At 38.8% G+C, this 26,586-nt stretch overlaps 1 protein-coding gene across 2 annotated transcripts in view; it reads left to right on the forward strand.

Annotated features, from left to right (window-relative positions):
- Positions 1-26,586, forward strand: part of plcxd3 (phosphatidylinositol-specific phospholipase C, X domain containing 3) — a 263,014-nt gene that overhangs the window by 148,862 nt on the left and 87,566 nt on the right. For both annotated transcript variants that reach the window (XM_039758623.1, XM_039758622.1), the window contains exon 2: positions 9,608-10,316. In XM_039758623.1, the coding sequence (XP_039614557.1) occupies positions 9,608-10,316 (709 nt within the window). The remainder of the gene's footprint in view (positions 1-9,607; positions 10,317-26,586) is intronic.

Here is a 26,586-nt window from a genome sequence, read left to right on the forward strand (position 1 = left end):
AGATTTAAATGTGGCTTGGTCAGGAGTGCCTACCAGTGCAACAATACTCCACACAATCAAATGTAGTGAGGGGGAATATGAAAAAGATTAGGGGGTGTAATTCAAGTTCATAGGAAACACCTTGTGTTTAGTTTTGACAATCTGGCTATTGTAAAATTTTTGATGTAAGTGTGCTCAGTAATTTGGCCAGACCTTGACATTCCTCTGTACATTTTGATGTCAGTATGATTAGAGGCATTAAAGCTTTAGGTTTTTCATATTGTCACCTTTGTTAGTTTTGAGAACATGCAGGTTCCTTCATTGGCATTTTAGAACCCTGTTATTTCTATTTATGATCCCAACCAGCTCTTTATTTTGCTGGCAATTCTTACCTTTAACTGACCTCCATAAGAATTTAGATGACTTGTGTATAGTCTTAGCCTGAAATTGAAAACAGCATATATTTATCTTTTATGAAACATAGCAAAGAGGCATACTGTAATAGTGGGTCTATTCACTCTATTAAATGATAAGTTCTTTTGGTTAAGATTATTCCTGTTTAGTTGTTCCTGATACAATCCAGCCCTCCCTATTAAGAGATTAGGTCAGAGACATGCAGGTGGATGAACCTATGGTGTCCTGGATGATGGACTAATTATATATAATAATAATCTGTTGGTCAGAGCGCAATTTGTGAAACTCAAGGACTGTGTCTCTGATATGGATGTGAGCAACACTGGAGCACCACAAGAAACATGCCTGGCTCCTTATCTCTGCACTACCTCAGACTATAAACATAATGCCAAGTCATGTCACTTACAGAAATTCTTAGATGACTCTGCACCTATTAAGGTGTATTGATAAGGGGGATGAGACAGAGTATATGAGTCAGGTGGAGAATTGTATTTCTTGGTGCAAAACCAAAGAACTGGTTTTTGACTTTTGCCGCACAAAATGGTCAATGGATGTAGAGGTAGTGGGCTCCTAAAAATATTTGGGGGTCCACATCAATGACAGGTTGGACTAGTCACAGAAACACAGAGGAACTATATAAGAAAGAGCAGAGTAGTTTCTTTTTCTTCAGGAGACTATGTTCCTTTAATGTGGGAAGTGACATCCTTCACATTTTCTACAACTTTGTGATGGCCTGTGAAATTTTCTACACTGTGTTGTGCTGTGTTGGTAACATCATTTCAAGAGAATTCCACCAAATCAACAAGCTAATTAAAAGGGCAGGCTCATTTAGGGGATGCACTCTGGACCTTCTGGAGGTATTAGCAAAGGAGATCATTTAAACAAAATTGAGTGTCATTATGAACAATGTTGCACATCCTCTCTCTGACAATCTAACACTGAGGGCTTTCAAGCAGCGAATTATCCAGCAGAAGTGTGTCAAGAAACTCTACTGGGACTCCTTTATATCAGCAGCAATATGCCTGCTTAATGCTTCAGTTTGACTTCTGACTCAAGTTTCCTTTCTTTTTAAATTTTATTCATTTTCATTTCATTTCTGGTCTGTGTTCCAGTCATATTGTGTGTATATATTGTGGTCCCCGGCCGGGGCTGGAGCCGGCCGGGACGCCCAGGAGGACGTGAGGAGGGCTTGTGCCTCCTTGTGCCTCCTCCAGACCGCGAGGGCGTCCGTCCTGGTTCTGTTGGGAGCCACGGGTCGAGGGCATGGAAGCCCTACCCTGTAGGGGCCCGTGGCCACCGCCAGGCGGCGCCCCGATGCCGGTTCATCCCGTGTGGCCCTCGGCCGGGGATGGAGCCCGGCCGGGACGCCTTAGAGGACCGGAGGAGGGCGTGTGCCTCCTCCAGACCGAGTGGGGGCGTCCGTCCTGGTTAGACAGGGGGCCTCGGGTACAGGGCTTGGAAGCCCAGCCCTGTAGGGACCCGTGGCCACCTCCAGGCGGCGCCCCAGTGCCTGTTTATTCCGGGAGCCCGGCACTTCCGCCACACCAGGAAGTGCCGGGGGGAAGACAACCGGGGAGACACGGACGGCTTCCGGGTGCGCAGCCGGCACTTCTGCCACACAGGGGTGTGGCCACCGTTAAGTGCCGGGAAGCAGCTGGAGCCCATCCGGCTCCCCATAAAAGGGGCCGCCTCCCTCCAGTCAGCAGTGGATGTCGGGTGGAAGTGGACAGAGCTGAAGAGAGGACAGGAGGCGGCGAGGACAAAGGCACAGAGACTGTGGGCCCTGGACTTTGGGGGATTCAGTGCCAAGGGCGCTGGGGTTGTGAGTGCACGTGACTTTTATGATTATTGTATATATTGTAAATAAACGGTGTGTGGGGAGAAAAATATGTTGTCCGTCTGTCTGTGCCGGGGCCAGCGTTCACAATATAAAGACTCATCTATCTTGCAGCAAGTTGACAATGAGCAGATGCAGGAGTAACTGACAAGGCAGCTGATCTGCCACTGAATGTAATCTGGTAGGCAGTGAGCAGTAGAGTAGGACCAGGAGATGAAACTGTAAACCAAAAACACAAGCAGGGGTTAAAATCAGAATAACTGAATGATTATTAGTCCAAACCCAATCTGTGAACTAAACTCAAAGTTTCAGAAAACTAACTAGAGTCTGTAACAGCATAGAATCAAAAGGAAAGGGCACTGTAGTCTTTGTTAAAATATCTACAGTCTTGCACACAGTTAGATATGCAGGGCCATCTTAAACATCATTGCATGGTGCACCTTCCAGGGGCTTGACCCTAACAAAAAGCTTTTGCATTGTGTCAATGAATGCTCAAAATGGCAGCACTCGCTAAAAACAAGATGGCACTATACAAAAACTTGACAATAATATCAAGACAAAAAATAAAATGAAAGTAAAAAACAAAAATGAACAAAGTTCTTTGTGATTTAAAGCCCCAATAAAAACATTAAAAACTCCAAAAAAAATTACTAAACCAAGGAAAAATTTACAAAGTACTAATATTTAAAACAGTAGCCCATGGGAAGAAGGTTGTGCACTGTCATGTTAGCCGCAGATTTCTTTTGTCTTCTGGCATGTAGCCATGGTAACACTAATTTCATAATAATAAATGCTTAACAAACAAACCGTACATTTAAAAATAATAATTTTTCATGATTAAAAGAAAATGGTTTGGATAAAAAGAAGTGAGCTTGAGAACTAATTGCAGCAAACTTATTCTTAACTATTCATTCCTTATTTTGGACAGGAGATATAAATATTTGAAGTCCAGTAAAAATTTCAAACCTTAAATATAAAAGTATAAAAGTGTGTAAAATGCGCACAGATTTTTAAAGAGCGTTATGGAAGTGAGCTGGAATTCTTTATTTTAACTTTCATTATGTTCAATTGCCTGAGAAAATTAATAATTCATTTTAATAATTGCTTTAATAGTGTAGATTTCCATTTAATGCTGAAGCCAAACTCACTGACATTTGTACTTGGAAAGATGATTAAAAAAAAAGATATAATACATTATTAATTAGAAACTGTTTCCTGTGAAAGCAAACTTTTACAAATCTGTAATATAAAAGCAGATATAAGCAGTAAGAAAATAGGCATATACTATAAGGAAGATATTTCAGTATTTTTCATTTATAGTTTGCAAAAATTATTACAAATAACTATAAGCCAAAAATACATATTTTAAATATTAATATCGTCATTATTCATAACCGAAATTAGATTTTTAAAGAAAATACTGCTTACCACATACAATTAGTTGTTTTTGTCTTGCTTGCTCAGACCCACAGGATTTTTTTGTGGACTCTTCCTTCCACTTAATTCAGGCAGCCACTTATTTTCTAACCTGCCTATCCAGTTCCATTTCTGTTGGAAGCTAATGCATATACTCCACCATTAGGGATATAAAGAAAATATTCATAAAACTTGTTTAATTACTGTATTGTGACCATGAAAGGGGTGTTCAGTGATTCATTCCATGAGAGTCAGGAACTACTTTGATCCTCAGATTTTTTATTTTGATGTTCTACCTGAATGGACTTATCCCTGCACTCAACCACATCCACTTTCCCCCTTTAATGTTCACTGCTGGAGGTGTATCTAGAAAGGGTGGTCCAACTAGTAATCTCTTGATTTCCTAGAGCAATGTAAACCTGACCTCAGCTTCCCATTGTCCTTCATGGAAGTTTCTTGGCCAACATGTTTACATTGGCTACTTGCAAAGAGTGGGGCATTTTTTCAGCAGGAGATGAAGTGAGCTGTGACCATATGCAGTATAGTGTACCGCAGTATTGCTGGACCCTCAGAAGTACATAGGGAAGAAAATCTCATTTGAAAAGACCCTTATTTATTTGACCAGATTATTTACGTATACAGTATCTGCCATTACTTTTCTGAGCTATCACTCCTTTAAATGATGGTTTTTATTTCCTCTCTAGAAATGTTTCAGGTATCAGGATCTTGAATGCATGTAACAAGATAAAGGAAGTTCAGTTTAGGGAGACTGTAAATTGTTGAATGGAACCAAAAAACAACATATGACCAAGAGAATCCATCATGGCATGATGGTAGTGTTCTCAGCACTGCTGCCTCACAGTTCCAAAGATCTGCATTCAGATCTCAACTTGGTCACTGTCTGTGTGGAGTCTGTATCTTAACTCTTTATCTGCATAATGTTTTCTCCAAGTTCTTAGATTTTCAGATCACAAATGAAACACTTGATGTTTGTCCATCAATCCAGCCATCCACTCTTCCTGGACAATGTGCCAGTCAGTTGCAAGGTAAACACACACACACACACATAAAAATGTCAAATTAGCATCACCAATCTATCTAACCTGAACTGACCTAAAGGTGCCTTATGGTGGACACACTCCAACCTTCTGTTATGCTGTAATGAACAAATGAATTATCCCACGAACAAGATGTTTTCTTTTTACAGATGAATGTTAAGATGAACCCTCACTGCATTATAAACTGAATACTAAGGTGTTATTTTAAACTCATTGGCAAAAATACTTGTATGCAAGGTTTGAAATGGACTGAAATGCCACCACACACTAATATGTATCATTGCAAAATTCTTCTATTTTAGACCTGTGAAAAAAGCAATCAAAAAAAAGAAAGACAAAGATGACCTCCCTGGGGAGTGTGATGATGGATAAAACACCACCTTTTTAGTACAAATATAAAATACACTCATCTATGCAAGCCTAATGAGTTTTTTATTGTGGGTCAGTTGGTTTGTATATAAACATAAGGATCTACATCAGGCCTGGAGAGCACATACATTATAAGGGGTAGACATCACCTTTGTGAATCTCTGAAGACTTCCAAAAGGTCAGAGATGAAGGAGTCTATGTCATCTTGTTCTGCACATAAAGATATGGCCTCTTTGTTTACACAGATCTTAGATGCTCTTGCCTCGCAGTACAGAGACCTGGCTTCGCTTCCTGGGTTCTTCCTGCGTTGAGTTTGCATGTTCTCCCCGTGTCTGCGTGGGTTTCCTACTGGTGCTCCGGTTTCCTCCCACAGTCCAAAGACATGCAGGTTTAATTGCATTGGTGATCCTAAATTGTCCCTAGTGTGTGCTTGGTGTGTGGGTGTGTGTGAGTGTGTGGGTGTGTTCTGCGGTGGGCTGGCGTCCTGCCCAGATTTGATTCTGCCTTGTGCCCTATGTTGGCTGGGATTGGCTCCAGCAAACCTCCGTGAACCTGTGATATGATATAGTGGGTTGGATAATGGATGGATGGAGGGTAGATGCTCTTACTGTATTTTATGGTTGAATATTTCATTTATTTGTTATTATTTTATTAATTTAATATTATTTAAGTGTTTTTATAATAATTTTGACACTGTCACAGTTATTTGGCCAAGGTATACTTATTCTGTGTAGAAAAGATCAGTTTAGATCTGCACTACAAGATATTTTTATGGTGCTCATGCTCTCAGAATAATGCCAAAGACAGAAAAAAAGTAACTGGTTTATTTTACAACAAAACTGAGGAGGAGGATTTCCAAAAGCAAAACACAAAAGTTCTGCAAATAACCGGAAGAGACGAAAACAAAACTATTGTAGTCCCACAGTTTACCTAAATAGGTTTTATCCTTGTTAATCAGGTAGGGAGCTTCTACTTATACCTCATCTTGTTTACCCACCACATAACCCCCAACGCTGCACTAATTCTCTCTCTAGCTGTTGTTAGAGGTGGGATGCCCAGGATGACCGGATGAGGGCTTGCGCCTTCCCCAGACCATCTGGGGGCGACCGCCCTGGTTCCTTTGGGGGCCACGGGTACAGAGCTTTGAAGCTCCACCCTGTAAGGGCCTGTGGTCACCGTCAGGGGGCGCCCCCATGCCTTTGGAGCCCAGGACCTCAGCACTTCCGCCACACCAGGAAGTGCTGGGGGGAAGAAGAGCAGGGACACCCGGAGTGCTTTCGGGGTTGCAGCCGGCGCTTCCGCCACATGGGGGTGTGTCCATGGAAGACCCACCTGGAGCACATCCGCGTGAGGATAAAAGGGGCCGCCTCCGTTCATTTGAGGCGAGAGTCGGGAGCAGAGAGGACTGAGCTGGATGTAAGGAGGCTAGGAGGCGGCCTGAAGGAAGTAAGGAAGGAAGGAAGGTGTTGTGTGGCCAGGACTTTGGGGGTTTTGTGGTGCACTTGGAACTGTAAATATTTGTAAATAAACGTGTTTGTGGGTGACATGAACGTGTCTGCCTGTCTGTGTCTGGGCCAGCCTCCACACTGTCCAGCAGCTTCAAACATCTTCCAGCTAAGTCCCAGGACTTTATATGTGCCATATCTAAAAATTAAGCTGTTCAGGGGCAGTAAAGGTGTACTGACCCCTTAAAATCTTAATGGCCATGAAAGTGAGAGGTCTAAAATGGTTCCAGGGCAAGATCCAATCTGCAAATGTTGCAATCGAGCTCTAGCATCACTGGGCCACATGTTTTGGTCATGTACCAAATTAACATCATTCTGGACAAAATATTTTTAAATGCCTATCAGACAGCCTTGGTGTCACAATCCCTCCTAATCCACTAACAGCTGTGTTTGGCGTACGTCCAGATGGGCTTAAAGTGGAGAAGGGCAGACAAATTGCAATTGCCTTTACTTCACTATTAGCACATAGACTTATCTTGCTCAACTAGAAGAATCCTAGCCCACCTTTTTTAAGTCATTGGGCATCTGATGTTATATACTATTTGAAATTGCAATAAATCCAATTCTCCCTTAGAGGATCTGTTCAAATCTTTTTTTAAATCTGGCAGGATCTAATCAATAATATTTTAGAATAAGCATTTAAATTGAGGAGAAGGACTTCTTTCCCTCTATTCTACTCTCAAAATTTTTCTCTGGCTGTTGGCCTTCCTCTCTTTCTCATGGGCGGGGGTTGAATTGAATTTAGTTTTGTTAAGTTTAACTTGATTGTATGGAATGTTATATGCTTTTAATAAATTCAATAAAAGATGAAAAGTAAGAGGTATCCAAATCAGTTATCTAAGTGTCTGCTGTGTTAGAATGACACCATATTTTCTTTCCTGGGACAACTTGACATCTGCTGGCCACCACAAACATGCAGCCATATTACCTGCACTTCAAAATAGATAATCCACCTGAATCTAAGCAGGTTTGGGCCCATCCAATTCTTTGAGGAGACACCATGAGGGTGCACTTACTCTGTGGTCTATACATGGATCCAAGTGTTCCAATGCAATGATGGGGACACTGTGCTGAACAAAGTAGTGCCTTGCTTTGGATGAGATGCAAACTGATGTCCTGACTCTCTGTGGTCATAAAAGATCCCTGTGTATCTTTTAACAAAGAGTATTGTGTACTCTGATGTCTTAGCTAAATTACCCATCACTGCCTTATCCGTTTTGGGCCCCTAATTATTCCCTGCTCTAATTGGCTGCCTTTCTCATCCCTTCATCACTTAATATCCAGTGTATGTTGAGTGCACTGGCGCAATAATGGCTGCACATTGATGTTGTTTGAAGTAGCTCTCCACTGTCTAATGTAAAGTGCTCTGAGTAGCTAGAGCAACACTATATAAATGTATTATTTTGTTTTATTTTTATTTCTTCTCTAGCTCTTCTGTTCTTTTGTAACTCTTTTGAACGTCTGGTTTACTAGCCTCCTAGTGTCTCAAGGAAAATTTACATACTTTCTCCTAGTTTGCCTCTCAGCCACAACCAACAACCATGCAGGGTTAACCACCCCCTAGCAATTTTTCTGTCATGTCCTGGAGGCATGTGTTCTCTCTGTCTCCTTGGGCTGTATCTCTGACTGCACCATTTTCTTTAGCCTGCTGTTCTGCCACTCACCAGACCACTCCGTTATTTTGTAACAAATTTGCTCCTCTCTTTAGTAAAACAATCAACATTCCTTCATTTTCAAAATCAAAATCACCTTCCAAATAAGGCATCCCCTTTCTTTCACATCTCTCCAGGGATTGATGAATCCAAAGGTATTCCGGCCAAAACTAGTATATTAGTAGCTGCCATCCCTTCTCAGAATCTGGGGAAACAGTGAATAAATTAATAGATGTGGAATGTGAAGTTCTCAGGGTACTACACTCCTTCCTGGTTTAAAATGATTGTGGGTAGAGGGGAGTGAGTGGCTAGTTGGCAATCCACAGACTGCTGCTGAGAAACAGCAATTCCTTGTCAGTGTAATTTTAAATCATTTGCATGTGACATCCCTTGAACAAAAGTCGATGGTGGACAAGAACTTGTTGCTCTCCATTGCTTCCTGCAGTAGTATTTCACTGGACCCCACATAACAGTTCTGAGAATGTCAAGCAGTGAGTGACAGATGAGAAATGTTGGCATATGTACACAAACATGGGATGCTGAAGTGTACTTGTAGCCTGGGCTGCCCATTCACATGTACTAAAACTTTTTTTGATTGTTGCCAATCAGCACTTTTGAAGGAAAAAAAAATAAAAAGTGTCCCCTGATACTTGTGCAACTAGTTGGTTTTGAACACTTTTGAGTGAAAATCATCAAGGTGACTCTGGTGTGCAACTGCCTTAACTGAAATCATCTTCCTGCAGCACTATTCCCTTCTGAGCAGTACATTCATTTTTATCAATAAGTGAAATAGTCTGAAACATACTGTACTGCAAAAAAGGGAGGAACTGGGGAATTGCTTGTGTTTATTCCTACAAAATCAATATTGCATGCACAAAGCAAAACATCAGAGGGACACCCAAGAGAACATAAAAAAATTAGAGATGCCAATGGCAGTTTTAGCACTAGGCTGTCACATTGGAGGCCTGGTCATGAAACTTCAAAGATAACTGAATTTTCTAAAACTGGATTTACTTTATAATATTCTTCTTTTAAGTACAGTGTAAAACTATATTGTATATACTGTTTATTTAGTATGCTTCTGTAATAATGTAAATAATATTGCTCCATTTATTTTTGCAGCTATTGAATCATAATTACTATAATCATCTACCCATATACTGGATGCCCATGTTATTTGCTACATAAATAAATGTAAAATGTTGTCAACAAATTGATATATGAGTAAGAGGATCATAAATATGAAATGAAGCATGTGTATACCTGTAGAGTCGATCTTATTTTAATTTTTTCTTAAATATTATTATTATTATGCTTCAAGTAATAAATTAGCCCTAATTGATTTATCCTAATGCCCATTTATTCATTTTTTCTCAGGCTCTCATGACTCCTTTAGCTTCTACATTGACGAGGCATCTCCAGTTGGTCCAGAACAACCAGAAACTGTCCAGAACTTCGTATCTGTCTTTGGAACTGTAGCAAAAAAACTGATGAGAAAATGGCTGGCAACCCAGACAATGAACTTTTCACATCAGCTGGAGGCTGGAATTCGATTTTTTGATTTGCGCATATCAACTAAACCTAGAGACCCTGACAACGAACTTTATTTTGCACACGGCTTGTTCAGTGCAAAAGTTAAGGAAGGTCTGGAGCAAATCAATACTTTTTTAGCATCCCATTTACGAGAAGTGGTTTTCTTGGATTTTAATCACTTTTATGGAATGCAGAACTCCCACCATGAGAAGCTGGTCCATATGCTCCATGAGATTTTTGGGAATAAGCTCTGTCCTGCTATATTTGCTCAGGAGGTCAGTCTCAAGTATTTGTGGGAAAAAGAATATCAAGTTCTAGTCTTTTATCACAATCCTGTGGCTTTGGAAGTACCTTTTCTCTGGCCTGGCCAGATGATGCCTTCTCCGTGGGCTAATACCACTGACCCAGATAAACTAATTCAGTTCCTGCAATCAACCATTAAGGAGCGCCGCAGAAAGGGGACGTTCTTTGTATCACAAGTTGTGCTTACTCCCAAAGCCAGTACAGTCATGAAGGGTGTAGCTAGCGGCCTGAGGGAAACGATTACTGAAAGGTAACATAAACCACTTCTGACAATAAACGTATGATGCATATCTAAATGAAATAAGCTGTTCAGTAGTAGTGAAACTGAACTACAGCAATAAATGTTTATGTTTCAGAGTTTCTCTGTGCCAGTATTAAGTATTAAAAATGCAAGTTGTGGAGCTGCCTTATGTCATGGCTATTATTTATCCTTAATTTATGTAAAGCTAGGGATGTGAGTGTTGTGTCCTTGAATCAATAGTTAGTCATCTGCTGACAGTAAAGTTAAAAAGATTCATTTTTCTGTTTTATTTTTATGTTATTGTGAACAAGGCATCAAATATTACAACACTGCTATCAATAATTGATAATGGAAATATAACGAAATGGGAAATGACAGGATGGATTTAAATTTGCTGTTGAAGTGAAACTAGGCGATCTAATATCAATAAATATTTATTCATATTCTGTGAATGAGTTGTGAATAGCGGGGCAGCAATCTATTATGGGAAGAGACTGTGAGAAGTGTTTGGTGTGTAGTTTGTTATTTTTAGATACCTTTATAATGATAAAGTATGTATTTAAAAAACTTTATTGTATTCCCAAGGAAAGTTCCATTGTAATTGTTCGATTTATAGACAATAGCTAACCGGTCACAAGAGTAACTTGAAGTAGGCCGACTTGACACTTTATGTAGCTTAACACCTTAACCACCGGGTAAGGTTTGCAAAGGCCAAAAGATATGTTTTGCCACAGACCCCAGCCAAGAGTCAAACATTGTTTAGAAGAAGGTTCAAGAACATAGGTCATGAATGATCAGGATTGGCTCAATGTCATGAGGCATGCACATGGGAACCAATTTGGCTCGTAAACTGTAATGCCCTATTAAGGGGCACAGTAAGGAAGCATAACACCAGCATAAATACAGGGTCCATTCACACTCTATGGTGGATACAAGACCTATCAGCTCTGAAGCATAGGTACTTTGGGTTCTTACATGTCTAGAAGAACTTACATAGTTATGAATTGTCATATTTATTTGCTTGGCTCCTGCTTTGTCACATTAAGAACCGTAGTTTAGAGAATCATTCTGAATTGACTGAATAAACTTTTGAACCAGCTTCTTTGCTTTGCTTTAAGTATTTTCTAATAAACCAACTGGGGTCTAGATGATAAGAGAATCATAGATGCAATCTACCTTAGTTTATCTTGATAGTGACCACAAGTGGAACTGCAGACTGAAGCTGCATCTCCAGGACAGGCTGGTAAGTGTGACTTAGTAGAGCAAAAGTAAAAGTTTTGTAGATACTCAGGTCTACCTTTAAAGTCCTAAGATTAGGACAGGGTCACTATCAGATTCTTCCATGAAAACATAATGCCTGATTTGCATGGTTACCTTCTTAATCCAAGGAGCTTAGATGACCCTAGTTAGCAAGCAGCATCCAACTGTGTATCTGAATAAAAATGTCCAATAATGCAAAAGAACCTATTTGAGTACTGCATCATTTTGCTTTTATTTTCTGTCAAACACTATGTATGAATAAAACACAAAATATTAGACTCCCCATTTGGGAATTAGTCCAACTAGTCGCTGTAGATAAAATATCTACATTTGTGAAGAAGAAACGTTACTCTTACTCCGCTACATTGGGCAACACTCGAATCGTTACTTTTTCCGTTAGATACGCTATACAGTATTTTTACCAGAGACAAGCCACCAGTGCATCTACTGCATGACTGTTTTACCAATCAGACGTAGCAACAATAATCACAAGACTCAGTTTCACCAACCAGACGTAGCCATGAAGTCACATTTTTACTTTAGAACAATCTAGACGAGAACAAGCCATTCAGCCCAACAAAGCTCGCCAGTCCTATCCACTTGTTTTCTCCAAGAAAACATCAAGTCGAGTTTTGAAAGTCCCTAACGTCTTACTGTCTACCACACTACTTGGTAGCTTATTCCAAGTGTCTATCGTTCTTTGTGTAAAGAAAAACTTCCTAATGTGTGTGCGAAATTTACCCTTAACAAGTTTCCAACTGTGTCCCCGTGTTCTTGATGAACTCATTTTAAAATACAAGTCTCGATCCACTGTACTAATTCCCTTTATAATTTTAAACACTTCAATCATGTCACCTCTTAATCTTCTTTTGCTTAAACTGTAAAGGCTCAGCTCTTTTAATCTTTCCCCATAATTCAACCCCTGTAGTCCTGGAATCAGCCTAGTCGCTCTTCTCTGGACCTTTCTATGGCTGCTATGTCCGTTTTTGTAGCCTGGAGACCAAAACTGCACACAGTACTCAAGATGAGACGACACCAGTGCATTATAAAGGTTGAGCATAACCTCGTTGGACTTGTACTCCACAGATCGTCCTATATAACCTAACATTCTGTTAGCCTTCTTAATGGCTTCTGAACACTGTTGGGAAGTTGATAGCTTAGAGTCCACTATGACTCCTAAATCCTTCTCATAAGGATGATACCACCTATCTTGGTATCATCTGCAAACTTAACCAGCTTGTTACTTATATTCCTATCTAAATCATTTATATATATTAAAAATAGCAACGGCACTAGCACTGACCCCTGTGGAACACCACTCTTAACATTGGCCAGTTGTGATGAGGTTCCTCGCACCATCACCCTCTGCTTCCTGTGTCTGAGCCAATTCTGCACCCATCTAAAAACATCAACCTGAACTCCCACTTCTTTTAACTTGATGCCCAACCTCTCATGTGGCAACTTATCAAATGCTTTCTGAAAGTCCAGATAAATAATATCATAAGCTCCACTTTGATCTTATGCTTTTGTTGCAACCTCATAGAATTCCAACATGTTAGTAAAACACGACCTCCCTCTTCTGAACCCATACTGACTGTTCAGAATAACTCCTGTCCTTGCCATGTGTTGCTCAATCTTATCCTTAATAATTCCTTCCATTAATTTTTCTGTGATACATGTTAAGCTTACTGGGCTATAGTTGCTTGGATCTGCCCTGTCACCCTTTTTATATAATGGGATGATATTTGCCATTTTCCCGGTCCTTTGGAATCTCTCCAGTGCACAGTGACTTCCTACAAATATGTGTCAAGGGTTTATACTGTATATGTACTCACTAGCCTCCTTAAGAACACGAGGATAAATATTATCTGGGCCTGGTGATTTGTTTGATTTCATCTTATTTAATCTGAACAGCACTTCTCCCTGTACAATTTCCAGATCCCTCATTACCTCCTTAGTGGTCGCGTTTACCTCTGGCAGGTTATCCACTTGCTCATTTGTAAACACCTCAGAAAAATGTAAGTTTAGGGCATCTGCTATTTCATTGTCTGTATCTTTTAATTCCCCTTTGCTATTCCTGATGAACTTGACTTGACCTCCTTAACTGTTCTTTTACTACTAAAATACTGAAAGAATCTCTTGGGGTCTTCTTTCGCCTTATCTGCTATATTCCTCTCCAACTGTCTTTTAGCCTCTCTGATATCCTTCTTAATGGTTGCCCTCATGTTCTCATATGCGCTACGATTCTCTTTGCAGTCATTAGTCTTATACGCCTTATACAGCAGTTTTTTCCTTTGCAACTTCTTTTTTAAATCTTTATTAATCCATCGTGGAGTTTTTTTTAGTTTCCTATTGATTCCAAATTTAGGTATGCATCTGTCCTGCATTACATGTAAAACATTTTTAAACCTGTTCCACTGCCCCTCGACTGTCTCCACATTTAAAAGCTTATTCCAGTCTATCCTACTTAGACTTTGTCGCACAAACTGTGGCGGCATAGCGGCACAAACTCCTCACAGACAGTGGGCAGGGAAAGAAAGAATACATGAAAAATGAGAGCCAACTCCTGCTGAAGCTTAACCATCACTTCACTGAGTGAAGAACAAGCACGTTTTAACCAAACATGCACAGACACAGACAGTCAGGGTAAAGTGAGACTTCTTGTACGTGCACAAACTGCCTTGTTCTAATGTTATTTTCTATCAGCTGTGCTATTTGGAGGGCAAGTGAATATGCAGTATTATACTGTCAGTGTACAGTATATCTTATTACTGTAAGTAGCTTGCACTATTCAAACATACACGTTACCTACTGTAAGTATTGGCTTCAAAAGCTTTGTTATGAAAAACTGAGATTCGGAACTTTGTGTTATTTGTGCATCTTAATTTTGTAAAGATGTTATTTATTTTTACTCATTTTTTATTTTATTATATGGAAATAGCAGATTTGCACATTATTTTATATTTTTGTCTGCTTATTACATTTCAAAAAATAAATCATTTATTATGATCAAACAGTTACTCAGTACTTGAGTAGTCTTTTCACCAAATACTTTTTTACTCTTACTTGAGTAATTTTTTGGATGACTACTTTTACTTCTACTTGAGTAATATTATTTTGAAGTAACGCTACTCTTACTTGAGTACAATTTTTGGCTCTCTACCCACCTCTGTTAAGGATTCACCACTGCTCTTTACTATATCTCTGACTCCTAGTTGCACTGTAAGTTCTCTATGTGAGCAGTCATGCTCAGAAAAGCAGACCCTGCTATGCAACATGATGCCTGTAATTTGAAGGACTCCTAGCTTAAGGCTAATGCTAGTATGCTGTTGCCTTAGGAAACCTTTCCATCATGCTACCCTCAGATCTTTGGTTTATGAACTCCAGTTCAGGAGCACTACCTGAAATACCTGACAACATTTCACTGATTTTACCATTTTATCCTATGTGTTTGGATGCATTGGTATTCATCTGTTTACAACACTCCCAAGATGAGCATGATTCAATAGTTTATATATTCCATGGAAATGTACTGAAATTTAATATCACTATCAAGATGATAAGACTTAGACAAGTATCCATGTCATTGACTGGTTTTGTGTCCCTGCCCTAATAACACTCCCCAAGTAGCTACTTTTATGAGTATTACATATGTTTCAGACTGTTCATATACAGTGTTAGCTTCTATACACTTTAGCCATTCACTTGCTGCCAGTTTAATGTTGGCTTCAAAATGTTAATTGTTACAGATGTAGGCTCTTCCAAGTTACCTATTCCAACCCTTGTCCAGAAAAATACCAGGCCTCTTCGTGTCAATAGCTATACTTCCAATTAAAGGAAAAGTTTAATATTTTTAAAATCAAAGTTTTCTTCACAAACATAGGATATACTTTTTCCTGTTTTGGCTGCTCCCATTAGGAGTTGCCATAGCGCATCATCTTTTTCCATATCATCCTGTCTTCTGCATCTTGCTCTGTTACACACATCTCCTGCATGTCCTCTCTCACCACATCCATAAATCTTCTCTTAGGCCTTCCTCTTGCGTGGCAGCTCTATCCTTAGCATCCTTTTCCTAATATACCCAGCATCTCTCCTCTGCACATGTCCAAACCAACACAATCTCGCTTCTCTGACTTTGTCTCCAAACTGTCCAACCTGAGCTGACCTTCTAATGTACTCATTTCTAATCCTATCAATCCTTGTCACACTCATTGCAAATCTTAACATCTTTAACTCTGCCACCTCCAGCTCTGTCTCCTGCCACTGTTTTTAACCCATATAACATAGCTGGTCTCACTACCGTTCTGTAGAGTTTCTCTTTAAGTCTTGCTGATACCATCTGTCACAGATTACTCCTGAAACTCTTCTCCACCCATTCCACTGTGCCAACACTCTCTTTTTCACCTCCCTTCCACAATCCTCATTACTCTGTACTGTTGATCCCAAACCTAATCCACCTTTGCCAATTCTTCTCCCTGCATCCTCATCATTCTACTGACCTCCCTTTTATTTACGCACATGTATTCTGTTTTGTTTCTACTGACCTTCATTCCTCTCTTCTCTACAGCATATCTCCACCTCTCCAGGGTCTCCTGAACCTGCTCCCTACACTCACTACAGATCACAATGTCATCAGCAAAAATCACAGTCCACGGGGACTCCTGTCTAATCTCGTCTGTCCACCTGTCCATCACCATTGCAAATAAGAAAGGGTTTAGAGCTGATCCCTGATGTAATCCCACCTCCATGTTGAATGCATCTGTCCTACTACTACAGATCTCACCACTGTCACACTTCCTCGTACATATAATATACAACTTTACATACTTCTGCCACTCCCGACTTCTTCATACAATACCACAACTCCTCTCGAGGCACCCTGTCATTTGTTTTCTCTAGATCCACAAAGACTCAGTGCAACTCCTTCTGGCCTTCTTTATACTTCCTCATCAATACCTTCAGAGCAAAAATTGCACCAAACCATAACATCATGAAACCATCTCTCTCTCTCTCTCTCTCTCTCTTTCTCTCTCTCATTCTCTTCATTAATCAGCCTTTCAGAGTAGTATTTCCATCTGCTCAACATGCTCTCCTCACTTGTGAGTGCATTTCCATCTCTATCTTTTATCACCGTAACTTACTGCACATCTTTCTCAGCATCACCACAACTTCAATTTCCAGCTTCATAATCATTGGTCTGACACTCTTTTTATCTCCAAAGCATTCTTGACATACTGTTCCTTCAGAATAACCCCTACCCCTTTTCTCTTCCCATCCATACCATGAGAGGACAATTTGAATCCACCTCCGATCCACCTGGCCTTACTCCCCTTCCACTCAGTCTCTTGCGCACACAATATATCAACATTCCTTCTCTCCATCACATCAGCTAACTCTCTCCTGTTACCAGTCATACTGCCAAAATTCAAAGTTCCTACCCTCAGTTCACTCTCTTTACCTTCCTTCTTTCATCCTGCCTCCGGACACGTCTGTGGTGAAGATGGCTGCAAAACTTATAAATTGTACTAAAGAAGAACAGCATTCTGTCATACGCATTTTGTGGGCAAAAGGTGTGCTGGGAGCACAAATTCATCTCCACATGTGTGCTCAGTATGCGGATAAAGTTTTTTCTCATAGAGTCATCTATGAGTGTATTGAAATGTTTGAAAATAGCCGTACTAGTGTGATGGATGCAGAACACTCCGAATGTCCAGCTGCACCCACGACCACAAGGAATGAAGAAAGAACCTTAATGTGAAAGCAGCGGTGCATCAGTGGCTACGTGCCCAACCAAAGACATTTTTTGCTGATGGCATTAAAATGTTGATACGACGGTGGGAAAATTGCATCACAAAGGAAGGTAACTATGTAGAAAAGTAAAGTAATTTGTTTTTGAAATTCTTAATAAATTTTAAAAAAGTGTGGAAATTTTTTGAACATCCTTTGTATTACAATGAAATTCTTACTTGCATGTCTCTTCAAAATAGAGATAGTGATTCAGTTCCGAAAGGGATACATGTACACTTAAAAAAGTAAACAAATACAAAATAGACAACATGCATACAGTGCAACATATATAAAATTATATACTTTATACAGTAGTTTACTATTATGACTAACAGTTCAGGAAATCTATGAGTTGTGAATAGAAATTTTACCTGAATATCCTGATGTCAGTATAAAAGATCCAGTACCATTTCCTAGAAATGAGTAGTGAGAAAGCAACATAATAATTCTGTTTGCCTTTTTAAGGCATAGTATGTTATGTATGTCCTGAATGGAAGACATCTGGGTGCCTATAATATTCTTTACTGTCCTCTGCACCCTCTGCAGTGTTTAGCAGCACTGGGCTGAAAAGGTCCCATACTAAAATGTTATGCAGCCAGTGAGGACAGACTGCTGTGCACCTGTGGAAATTAATGAGAACAGATGGAGAAATCCAAGCTTTCGTCAGACATCTGAGGGAGTAAAGTAAAGTAATCCCCTCCTTTACTGCCTGTTCAACAAAAGATACAGCTATTTGATGTAACACTTGACTAGTTCACTCCAGATAAATCTCTGAGCTCACAGTGTACTACAGAATGGCATAGAATATTAATGTTTCTTCCAACAGACATGAGTAAGACATAAATGTCATCCTCACAATGATCCAGTTTTTTGTGACCTAGGCTACAGATTGAAAATAAATGATTAAATATGATATATCCATGATAATAGTTCCTTTGGTAAAATTAATATGCAAGTACTGTACTGTGAAATATTTTCAGACAGTACATGGTGGCAATGAAATATTCTAATTCTAGATGTGCTACTCTGCTAAGATCAATAATCAATCAATATAGGCCTTAGAGTTAATGTCTGTATTGTACCATGTAATGCATATGTGTATATTATATGTCATTTGGTATGGAATTCGTAAAAGCCGTGTTGATATTTGTGGTGCACCATCTATTAGAATAACAAATGCAATGTAATTTAAAATGTTTGTAATGCCTCATCTTTTGGAATAACAGACACATAGCAACCAGGCAGACATACAGTGGGTACGGAAAGTGTTCAGACCCCCTTCAATTTTTCACTCTTTGATATATTGCAGCCATTTGCTAAAATCATTTAAATTAATTTTTTTCCTCATTGATGTACACACAGCACCCCATATTGACAGACAAAAAAAAAGAATTTTTGAAATTGTTGCAGATTTATTAAAAAAGAAAAACTGAAATATTACATGGTCCTAAGTATTCAGACCCTTTGCTCAGTATTTAGTAGAAGCACCCTTTTGAGTTAATACAGCCATGAGTCTTCTTGGGAAAGATGCAACAAGTTTTTCACACCTGGATTTGGGGATCCTCTGCCATTCCTCCTTGCAGATCCTCTCCAGTTCTGTCAGGTTGGAGGAGAGGCAAGACATATGACAGCCCGCATAGAGTTTGCTAAAAGACACCTGAAGGACTCTGCGATGGTGAGAAATAAGATTCACTGGTCTGATGAGACCAAGATAGAACTTTTTGGCCTTAATTCTAAGCTGTGTATACATTAATGAGGAAAAAAATTAATTTAAATGATTTTAGCAAATGGCTGCAATATAACAAAGAGTGAAAAATTGAAGGGGTCTGAATACTTTCCGTACCCACTGTATAGACACTTATCCTTTTATTAAGGTGGCAAACAGAAAATAGCTGTGCTAGACATTATGATTACCCTTGCAGTAAAAGACAGGCCACCCACTGTGCTCAGGAGATCAAGGGCCCATTATGTGTACCACATGAGGGTATAGAGGTCACAAGCTAATGTCCCAGAAGGGAACCAAACCATGGCACAGGCTGGCAAAAGATCTCTTTTCATTTGCTCATCCTTCCATTTTTCAGTTCCATTTGTTATTGATTGCTGAGTTGGGTTAGCCAAAGATTATATACATAGTAGTTTGCAGGAGGCAAAAAATAGCTTTAGACCATACATTTGTCCATCAAAGGACTCACTCAAAAACATGGATAGAGTTTGAAATTTAGCCATATTGGGTTCAGGCAAACCATTAAAATGATTCAGTTTTTTAGAGTCACAAACATGCTACTACATGATATAAAATATCATAAACTGTTCATAACATAAAGTACATTTCATATTAACAAACAGGGGTGCGGAAATCCAATGCCCGACTCGTGCGACACGGGTAAATTGACCGTCGGGCAAGCGTGTTTTTCTAGTTTAAGTTGTCCGCGAACAAGTGCAATTTTCTGGAGAAAAAAGAATTACATGTGCTGTGCAGGGCACATTTTTACCACCACTTTCAAATTTTAAACATTTCGGTATGTACTTTGTGCAGAAACAGTCTACTTAGGCATGTTCTTCATGTCTCAAATTGCTCTTCAATATTGTTTACAAAATGATGGCTGATTTTTCAAAGGGGAGTCACTCTTATGGTCTTACATAAGTATTTTACCCTACTATTTACACCCTTGGAGATGTGGTCATTTTTTTCATGCCGACGTTACGATGTAATTTGATGATTTTTCATTATAATATCGCTAACTTTTATATATTATTGATAGAATTCATTGTTTCTACATAAAAATGCGGTTATTTCACTTACAATGCAAATGTTTTCACCACATAAAGCTTGTTAGGCAGATAATCTTTCCTGAAATTTGCGATTTCACATAGGTTGTGATATATTGAGGAGTTAAATTTATTGTGTGACAACATCAATTTTGATGAGCTGTCTATAGATCGTTTTTGATTAGAGAATTTTTCATATAAAACAAGTTGGTTTCGCACTGTCAGTTTATTAAAAATAAAGAAGAAAACATTCTAACGATTTCCAAATGTTATGAAATATCTATAAAAATCTTCACTTAGACGCGATTATTTTTTCCCAACAACATCGGTAATATTTACTTCTTTGGAAATGTACCATCTTGCGGAATTTCGAATATGTCATTAGGAATTACCTGCGTAACCCATAAAGCACTGCGGTAAGCACGTTGTTCTCGCTATATGCGTGTTGCTGAAACTGAAACAAGTAGCATCGCGGATGAGAAATGGATCATTTCTTGATTAAAACTAGCACAACAGGCCCTGAAAAACCTACGGAAGTGTATTAAGGCCACGGTGAAAAAAATACGGACTCAGTGAAGAAAAAAAAATGTAAATGTCGAGATTAAAGTTGACATGTTCACTTTATTCTCGACATTTCCACTTTATTCTCGACATTTACATCGAGATTAAAGTCAACATGTTGACTTTATTCTCGACATTTATTTCAAGAATAAAGTCAACATTTCCACTTTATTCTCATAGTTTATTTTGTCAGTAGAATGTCACAAACTTCATCTTAAAATGAATGTTTAATTTACTAGATTTCCTCAAACTCCGTCATAAATTAATGTAGCACATTAAATGCTTTATATTAAGTGTTCCCCGACCCAGTTGTTAATCTCTGCGCGCTTGTTAAACTGACTTCCTCTTGCACTGAGGAAGCGCCGGCAGCGATCACCGCACATTGACTTCATGATATTCCTATTCAATGAACATTCAGAGTACTAAGATAAATACTTGATATCTTTTTCACGATGAAATGCATTAAAGCATGTATTAAATATGCGTGGTGGGGTGTACGGTGGCGTGGCTGTAGTGCTGCTCCCTTGCATTAAGGGGTCCTCAGGTCTACGTTCAGTGTAGAGAACTTTATGGCAGGTGTGACGAGGCTCCAAAAAACTGGATACCGGTATTTAAATGGGTATCGCACAAGTTTAACTGAAGTATTGTGTAAATGTTGGGTTCATGATCTGGAGGTCGGAGACACGAATGCAGAATTCAATGGATGTTTTTCTGAGCGGGCTTTCTTTATTGCATGTTTGCTGTGTCTATCTTATGTACTAAACCCCCAGTTCCTATCCTTTCTTTGTCTTTCTCCATATAACCAATCACCACACGTCTTTGTGAAATTAAAACTAGTTATAAACATAGACCTCAGAGTTTTCAGAACTTTAAAAAAAATCTTTGTTATACATGTTTAATTATACCATCCATTCAGAGGTCTAAGCTTATAATTAGTTTTAATTTCACAAAGACGTTTATCAGAGAGGCGTAGGTAAGCCGTTGAACCCCATTCGGGCTGCAAACCGTGGAATTCCCACTAAGTGCGACTCATAAACTCCCACTGGTTACGTCCCTACCCTTTGTACACACCCCCCTCCCACCTCGCTACTACCGTGGTCAGGTGTCTTGGTGGATTATATATAGAAAAGCAGCTAAAACCGCATAGAGCAATGAAAAGTCTACGTGAGTCACAGGTGCATCTAGACTGTGTAAAGGCGACAACGACTCAAGTGATAAGTTGGAGGTGGGCACATGAGCGGGCAGTGCATACTGAACGAGAGATCAGCAGACTAGCATGACGGAGGGAGCTGAATGGACGTCCTTCTCCTCTCCTCCCGTTCCACACTCCGTACCGTGCACCCCCATCCCTCCGTCTGGCAAGAGAAGGTGCGATTGTGGTCCACCAGTTTTCAGTCACGGATGATTGCGTGTTGGTTCGTTCCGTGCATTGTTACAATGTTGCTTTTCTTGCTGATTTATTACATTACAGATTTTTCAAATGTTAATTTTCTCCCTGTGCTTAAAAATCATTAAAAAACTGGCCTGATTATGAAGTGTATGGTATGCCGCGGGTTTGCTAGTTTTTATTTACTTCACTAAAGAGAAAAAGACACAGCGGGAAGTATAAAACAAGAATATACAATACACAAACTATACAAGCTGAAATAAACTCTCTCAAACTAAATTAACAGAATGGACGGAATGTTTCAGAAGCATCACCAAAACCAAATCTTAAAGCAGGTACTTGCTTGGGATGGACACATATCAATATGAATTTCCAACATGAATAGAAAAGCAAATTAATTCTTCAAGGTTATGAAAACTATTTTAGTAAAGTATTGATTTTCCAAAGAAGTTAAACGAATAGCAGCAATGCTGATGACGTTATTAATCAGTAGTTTGAACAGATTTTTGAACAGAGGTTTATGACAAGAAGCCGGTGCTACTATGAGCAGACATCAGAACAGATCTTTTACTTAGAAGCCACAGTAGAGTTAACCAAATAACAGTGCAAAAATACAACCAGACAATTTAATGCTTTAAGTATAAGATATAATGTAAGATATATTAATCATATATTATATTGATCGAATTCAATGCTCTGTAATAATTATGTACTTAATGCCAAAACAGAGCATCAACAGGTTGAAACAACCTTTCCATACAGTATAAGCAGCACAAACACCATGGAAGGTGCACAATAATTCACCACATATGGAGCCCCTTAAGTATGTGTTCACTATAACATGTTTGTTTGTTGATTGTACCCACCCATTTGTGATTTAGTCTGGCTCCTCCATATTAGCGCAAGCCATGTTCTTACCAATTGTTACTTGTACCCTGTCAAGTGTCTTCTGCTATAATAGCAGAAGAAATAACCCTTGTGTGAAATTTTTAGTTGTTTAGTACATTGAGTGGGCAAGAAAGGCCTCAAACTCTGCCCATGCTTACCTACACTGCCTCACACTCAGAAAGAATCATTACTTTACGCATGCTTGTTAGGATCCTCACTAGACCACAAAGTATTGTGAGGTGGGGATGTTAAATTATAAACTACCTGTATAATGCTGCAGTCTTTAATAAAATATTTATATAAATAATATTAAAGCATAGTGCAAGTACATTATAACATGCCATTGTAAGCTTCTTAATGTTTCAGTTGCATTTCATTCCCTTCCTAGTTGTTGTGGATCAGCCTCCACTTCCTTCAGCCACCACTTTCTTTGTCATTCATCATTTCTGCTGCTGTGTGGGTTAATATGTATTAGTTTCTTAAGGGTTCTATCACCATGTAACCTTTCCATGTATCCCTGCCTTTGCAAACTTCTGATTTTCTGTTCTTTCACTAGGTCCATGTGCTTATCTTGCTTCATGACTTTATTATTAGTCCATATTCTCCATTCTCCATATTAATATACGGACCCAAATTATCTTCCTCAAGACTTTTCTTTCCCAGGTTCACAGCATGTGTTATCCACATTTTGTTAATTTCCAACGTTCAGCACCATACAGAAATGCTGATTTAATCATGACATTATAAATCTGCACCTTTAGCCTTTTCTGGTCAATGGACTTGATTTCAATAGACCTTTTACAACATAATACGAGTACTTGCTTACCGTAGCTAGCCTTGCTTTAATTTCCATATGTATCTCATAGTTTGTTATAAATTACTCCTAAATATTAGATTAGTTATTGTTGTACTGTAGTTCCATAATTCTACTTTACTAATATTTTTTACCCTACACTTTGTGCACATATTTTGTCTTTTTTTACCTGGATTGATTTGCAGACCTGTTCTGTTTGATTATTCAAGTACTCTAGCTTTCTCTGTCAAGCTATTTTTTGGTTTCTTGCAATCAGAATAACGGCATCAGCTAGGCTAAACACTGTGTCATTCTATTATAAATATGGCTACCTGGATTTATATTTAGCTTCCTCACTACAAACTCTTAGCATAGAATAAACAGCATTGCTGACAAAACATCTTCCTTGACAAAGTCCTTGATTAATATGAACATTTTTTGACAGCTGACCTTGTATCCTTGCTTTACTCTTTATCTCTTAGTGTCGTGATTATAAGATCTGTTAGTTTCGTTGGTAAAGTCTTCTAATATTTTTTTATGCCTCCTCTATCTACCCCATCAAAGCTCTGTTTATAATCTACAGATCGCTGGTAGTTATATTGTATTTATGGCATTTTTCATGTATAGTTCTTAATATGAAAATGTGATCAGTGGTTAACCTATTTTTTCTGAATCCAGTATAATGCTCAGTTTGATGGTTAATGTCCTCATTTGTTATCCTGTCTATAGAGGGGTGAGCTCAAGCACAACCCCTTCAGCCTTCCTGATGAAAGACATGCCTCAGTACTGCAATGCAGTGTGCCACCTGCACAGTGCAGATGCCCAGTGAAGACGTGGATGAGCAGTTAGGGCAGATTAGTGCATTTTAGCATTCATAACCCATACAGGCAGAGTGCATAAACAAGTAGAAAGTCATAATCCGACAAACCGTTAAAAAATAGTAAACTGTAAGTACTAGGGAGCACTTTGCTTGCTGGCCCAATCACATGACTGATGGACAGCAACAGACACTGACAAGAGGAGCCCAGCAACATTAGGGGCAAAGAGCACAGCCTAAGGCCACGTCTGGTATATCAGGATTGCTATATGTATCTTTTCTCTGAGGTGTGGTGTTTTCCATTCCACCAGGAATAGTAGATCATTTTCACCTTTTCTTTCAACACTAAAAAAACTTAAAGGGTATGTTTACAGTGTAATATCATAAAACTAAGCTGAGTTTGCTGACTTTTTCCAGAAACCTGAGAAACTATTAATATTTTAGCAAATGAATTTAGTTTGCAACAGCTGGTTAAAATACTTTTTATTTATTAGTGTAAAGCAATATCAGTATATCTTAACTTGCTTCTGACTTAAATTTGATTTCTGAATATCAGATTCAGTAAATCAACTTACACTGTTAAAAAATATTTGTGGGACATTCAAAAATTCTGAAAACATATGTTACAAAGAATACTTGACCATGTGCACTCCCACGACACAGATGTGCTCCTCTCTCTCGCTCTCTCTCTCTCTCACTCTCTCTCTCTCTCGTTACTCACATACACTAGAGTCATTTTTCTTTTCTCCTCACAGATGCAGGCACAGTCTTCACACATGAATGTTCTTTCATTTAGTTGTGATTGAAATCAAGTTTCTGAAAATTCCCTTTCTCCATTTTTCTGTCCTGAAGCTGTATATTAGATATACCTCTTTCCAGAATTGTAGTTAGCGAATTTGGTTTTTTTTTTCACCTGACTTATCATTTATTCTGCTAATTTTAAGTAATCGTATCATTTCAATATCTGGTTACATTACATCTGGATGTGTGATTCTTGAGTATTTTATGAAGTCATGGTACACCATTGTATTCTAGCTTCAAGACAAACCTTTACTCAGACACAGATACGCTTGCTGGACTCATCCAAATACTAATATATTCTTTACATATTTTATTCTTGCAAAATACTACACATTTTAGGTGCTTGTTGTCTGCCTGAATGGTGTTGTGGTTTGACATCCAGACATCAAATTCCATTTTAGTACCTGGGTGTAGGCTTCTCCTGTCATTTGCAACCTGTTCTTTAATTAAAGGTGTTCCCACTGATTACAAGGACATTCAACTTTTTTGGAAAGAAAGACCTATTTTCCAAACTCTGATTACAGTCTTTAGGGCCTGTTGGGACCTTCCAGACTTCTTGAGATGATCACACTTTTCTCTTATTCTTGCACATTTAAGTACACATATTTCTCTTCCTAGTATAATGTGTTTTCAGTGTTTGATATATTTGTCTTATGTATATTATGTTGCTTAGTATTCTGATATTTTTCAGTTAAGGAAGACATTTTGAAGTTAGGAACTTATAGTGACTAATTATTGCACTAGTGATGCATTTTAATCAAAACATGCAAGCAAACATTTTGCTGTACAGTACTTTGTCCATGTGACAATAAAGTATCTCCCTATAATTATTCTATACATAGTGATTCTAACTATAATAAAGTTATATAATAGGGCTGTGAATATTTAGTCAGAGCTAATTCATTTTTTGAAAGACATACTGATAACCTCACCGATATAACATCCTGGTTTTGAATCCTGTACCAAGTCGTGGTCAGAGTGGACTTTGCATTCTGCACAAATCAGAGTGAAGTTATCCTGCCTCTTTCCAACTGTGCATATGTTTGATGTTAATGGGCAATTCCAAACTGACCCAAAGCAGGCTCTACAATAGACTAGCCCCCTGTCTGAGGTTGGTTTCTGCCTTGCACTAACTACCGACAGGACAGGCTTTCTCCACTTGAAACCCTGAAGTCAGTTTATAAATATTACTGTATAGTACATTAATCCATTCCTC

Source organism: Polypterus senegalus, chromosome 7 (assembly GCF_016835505.1).
Source record: "Polypterus senegalus isolate Bchr_013 chromosome 7, ASM1683550v1, whole genome shotgun sequence".
In the NCBI taxonomy this organism is placed as follows: Eukaryota; Metazoa; Chordata; class Cladistia; order Polypteriformes; family Polypteridae; genus Polypterus; species Polypterus senegalus.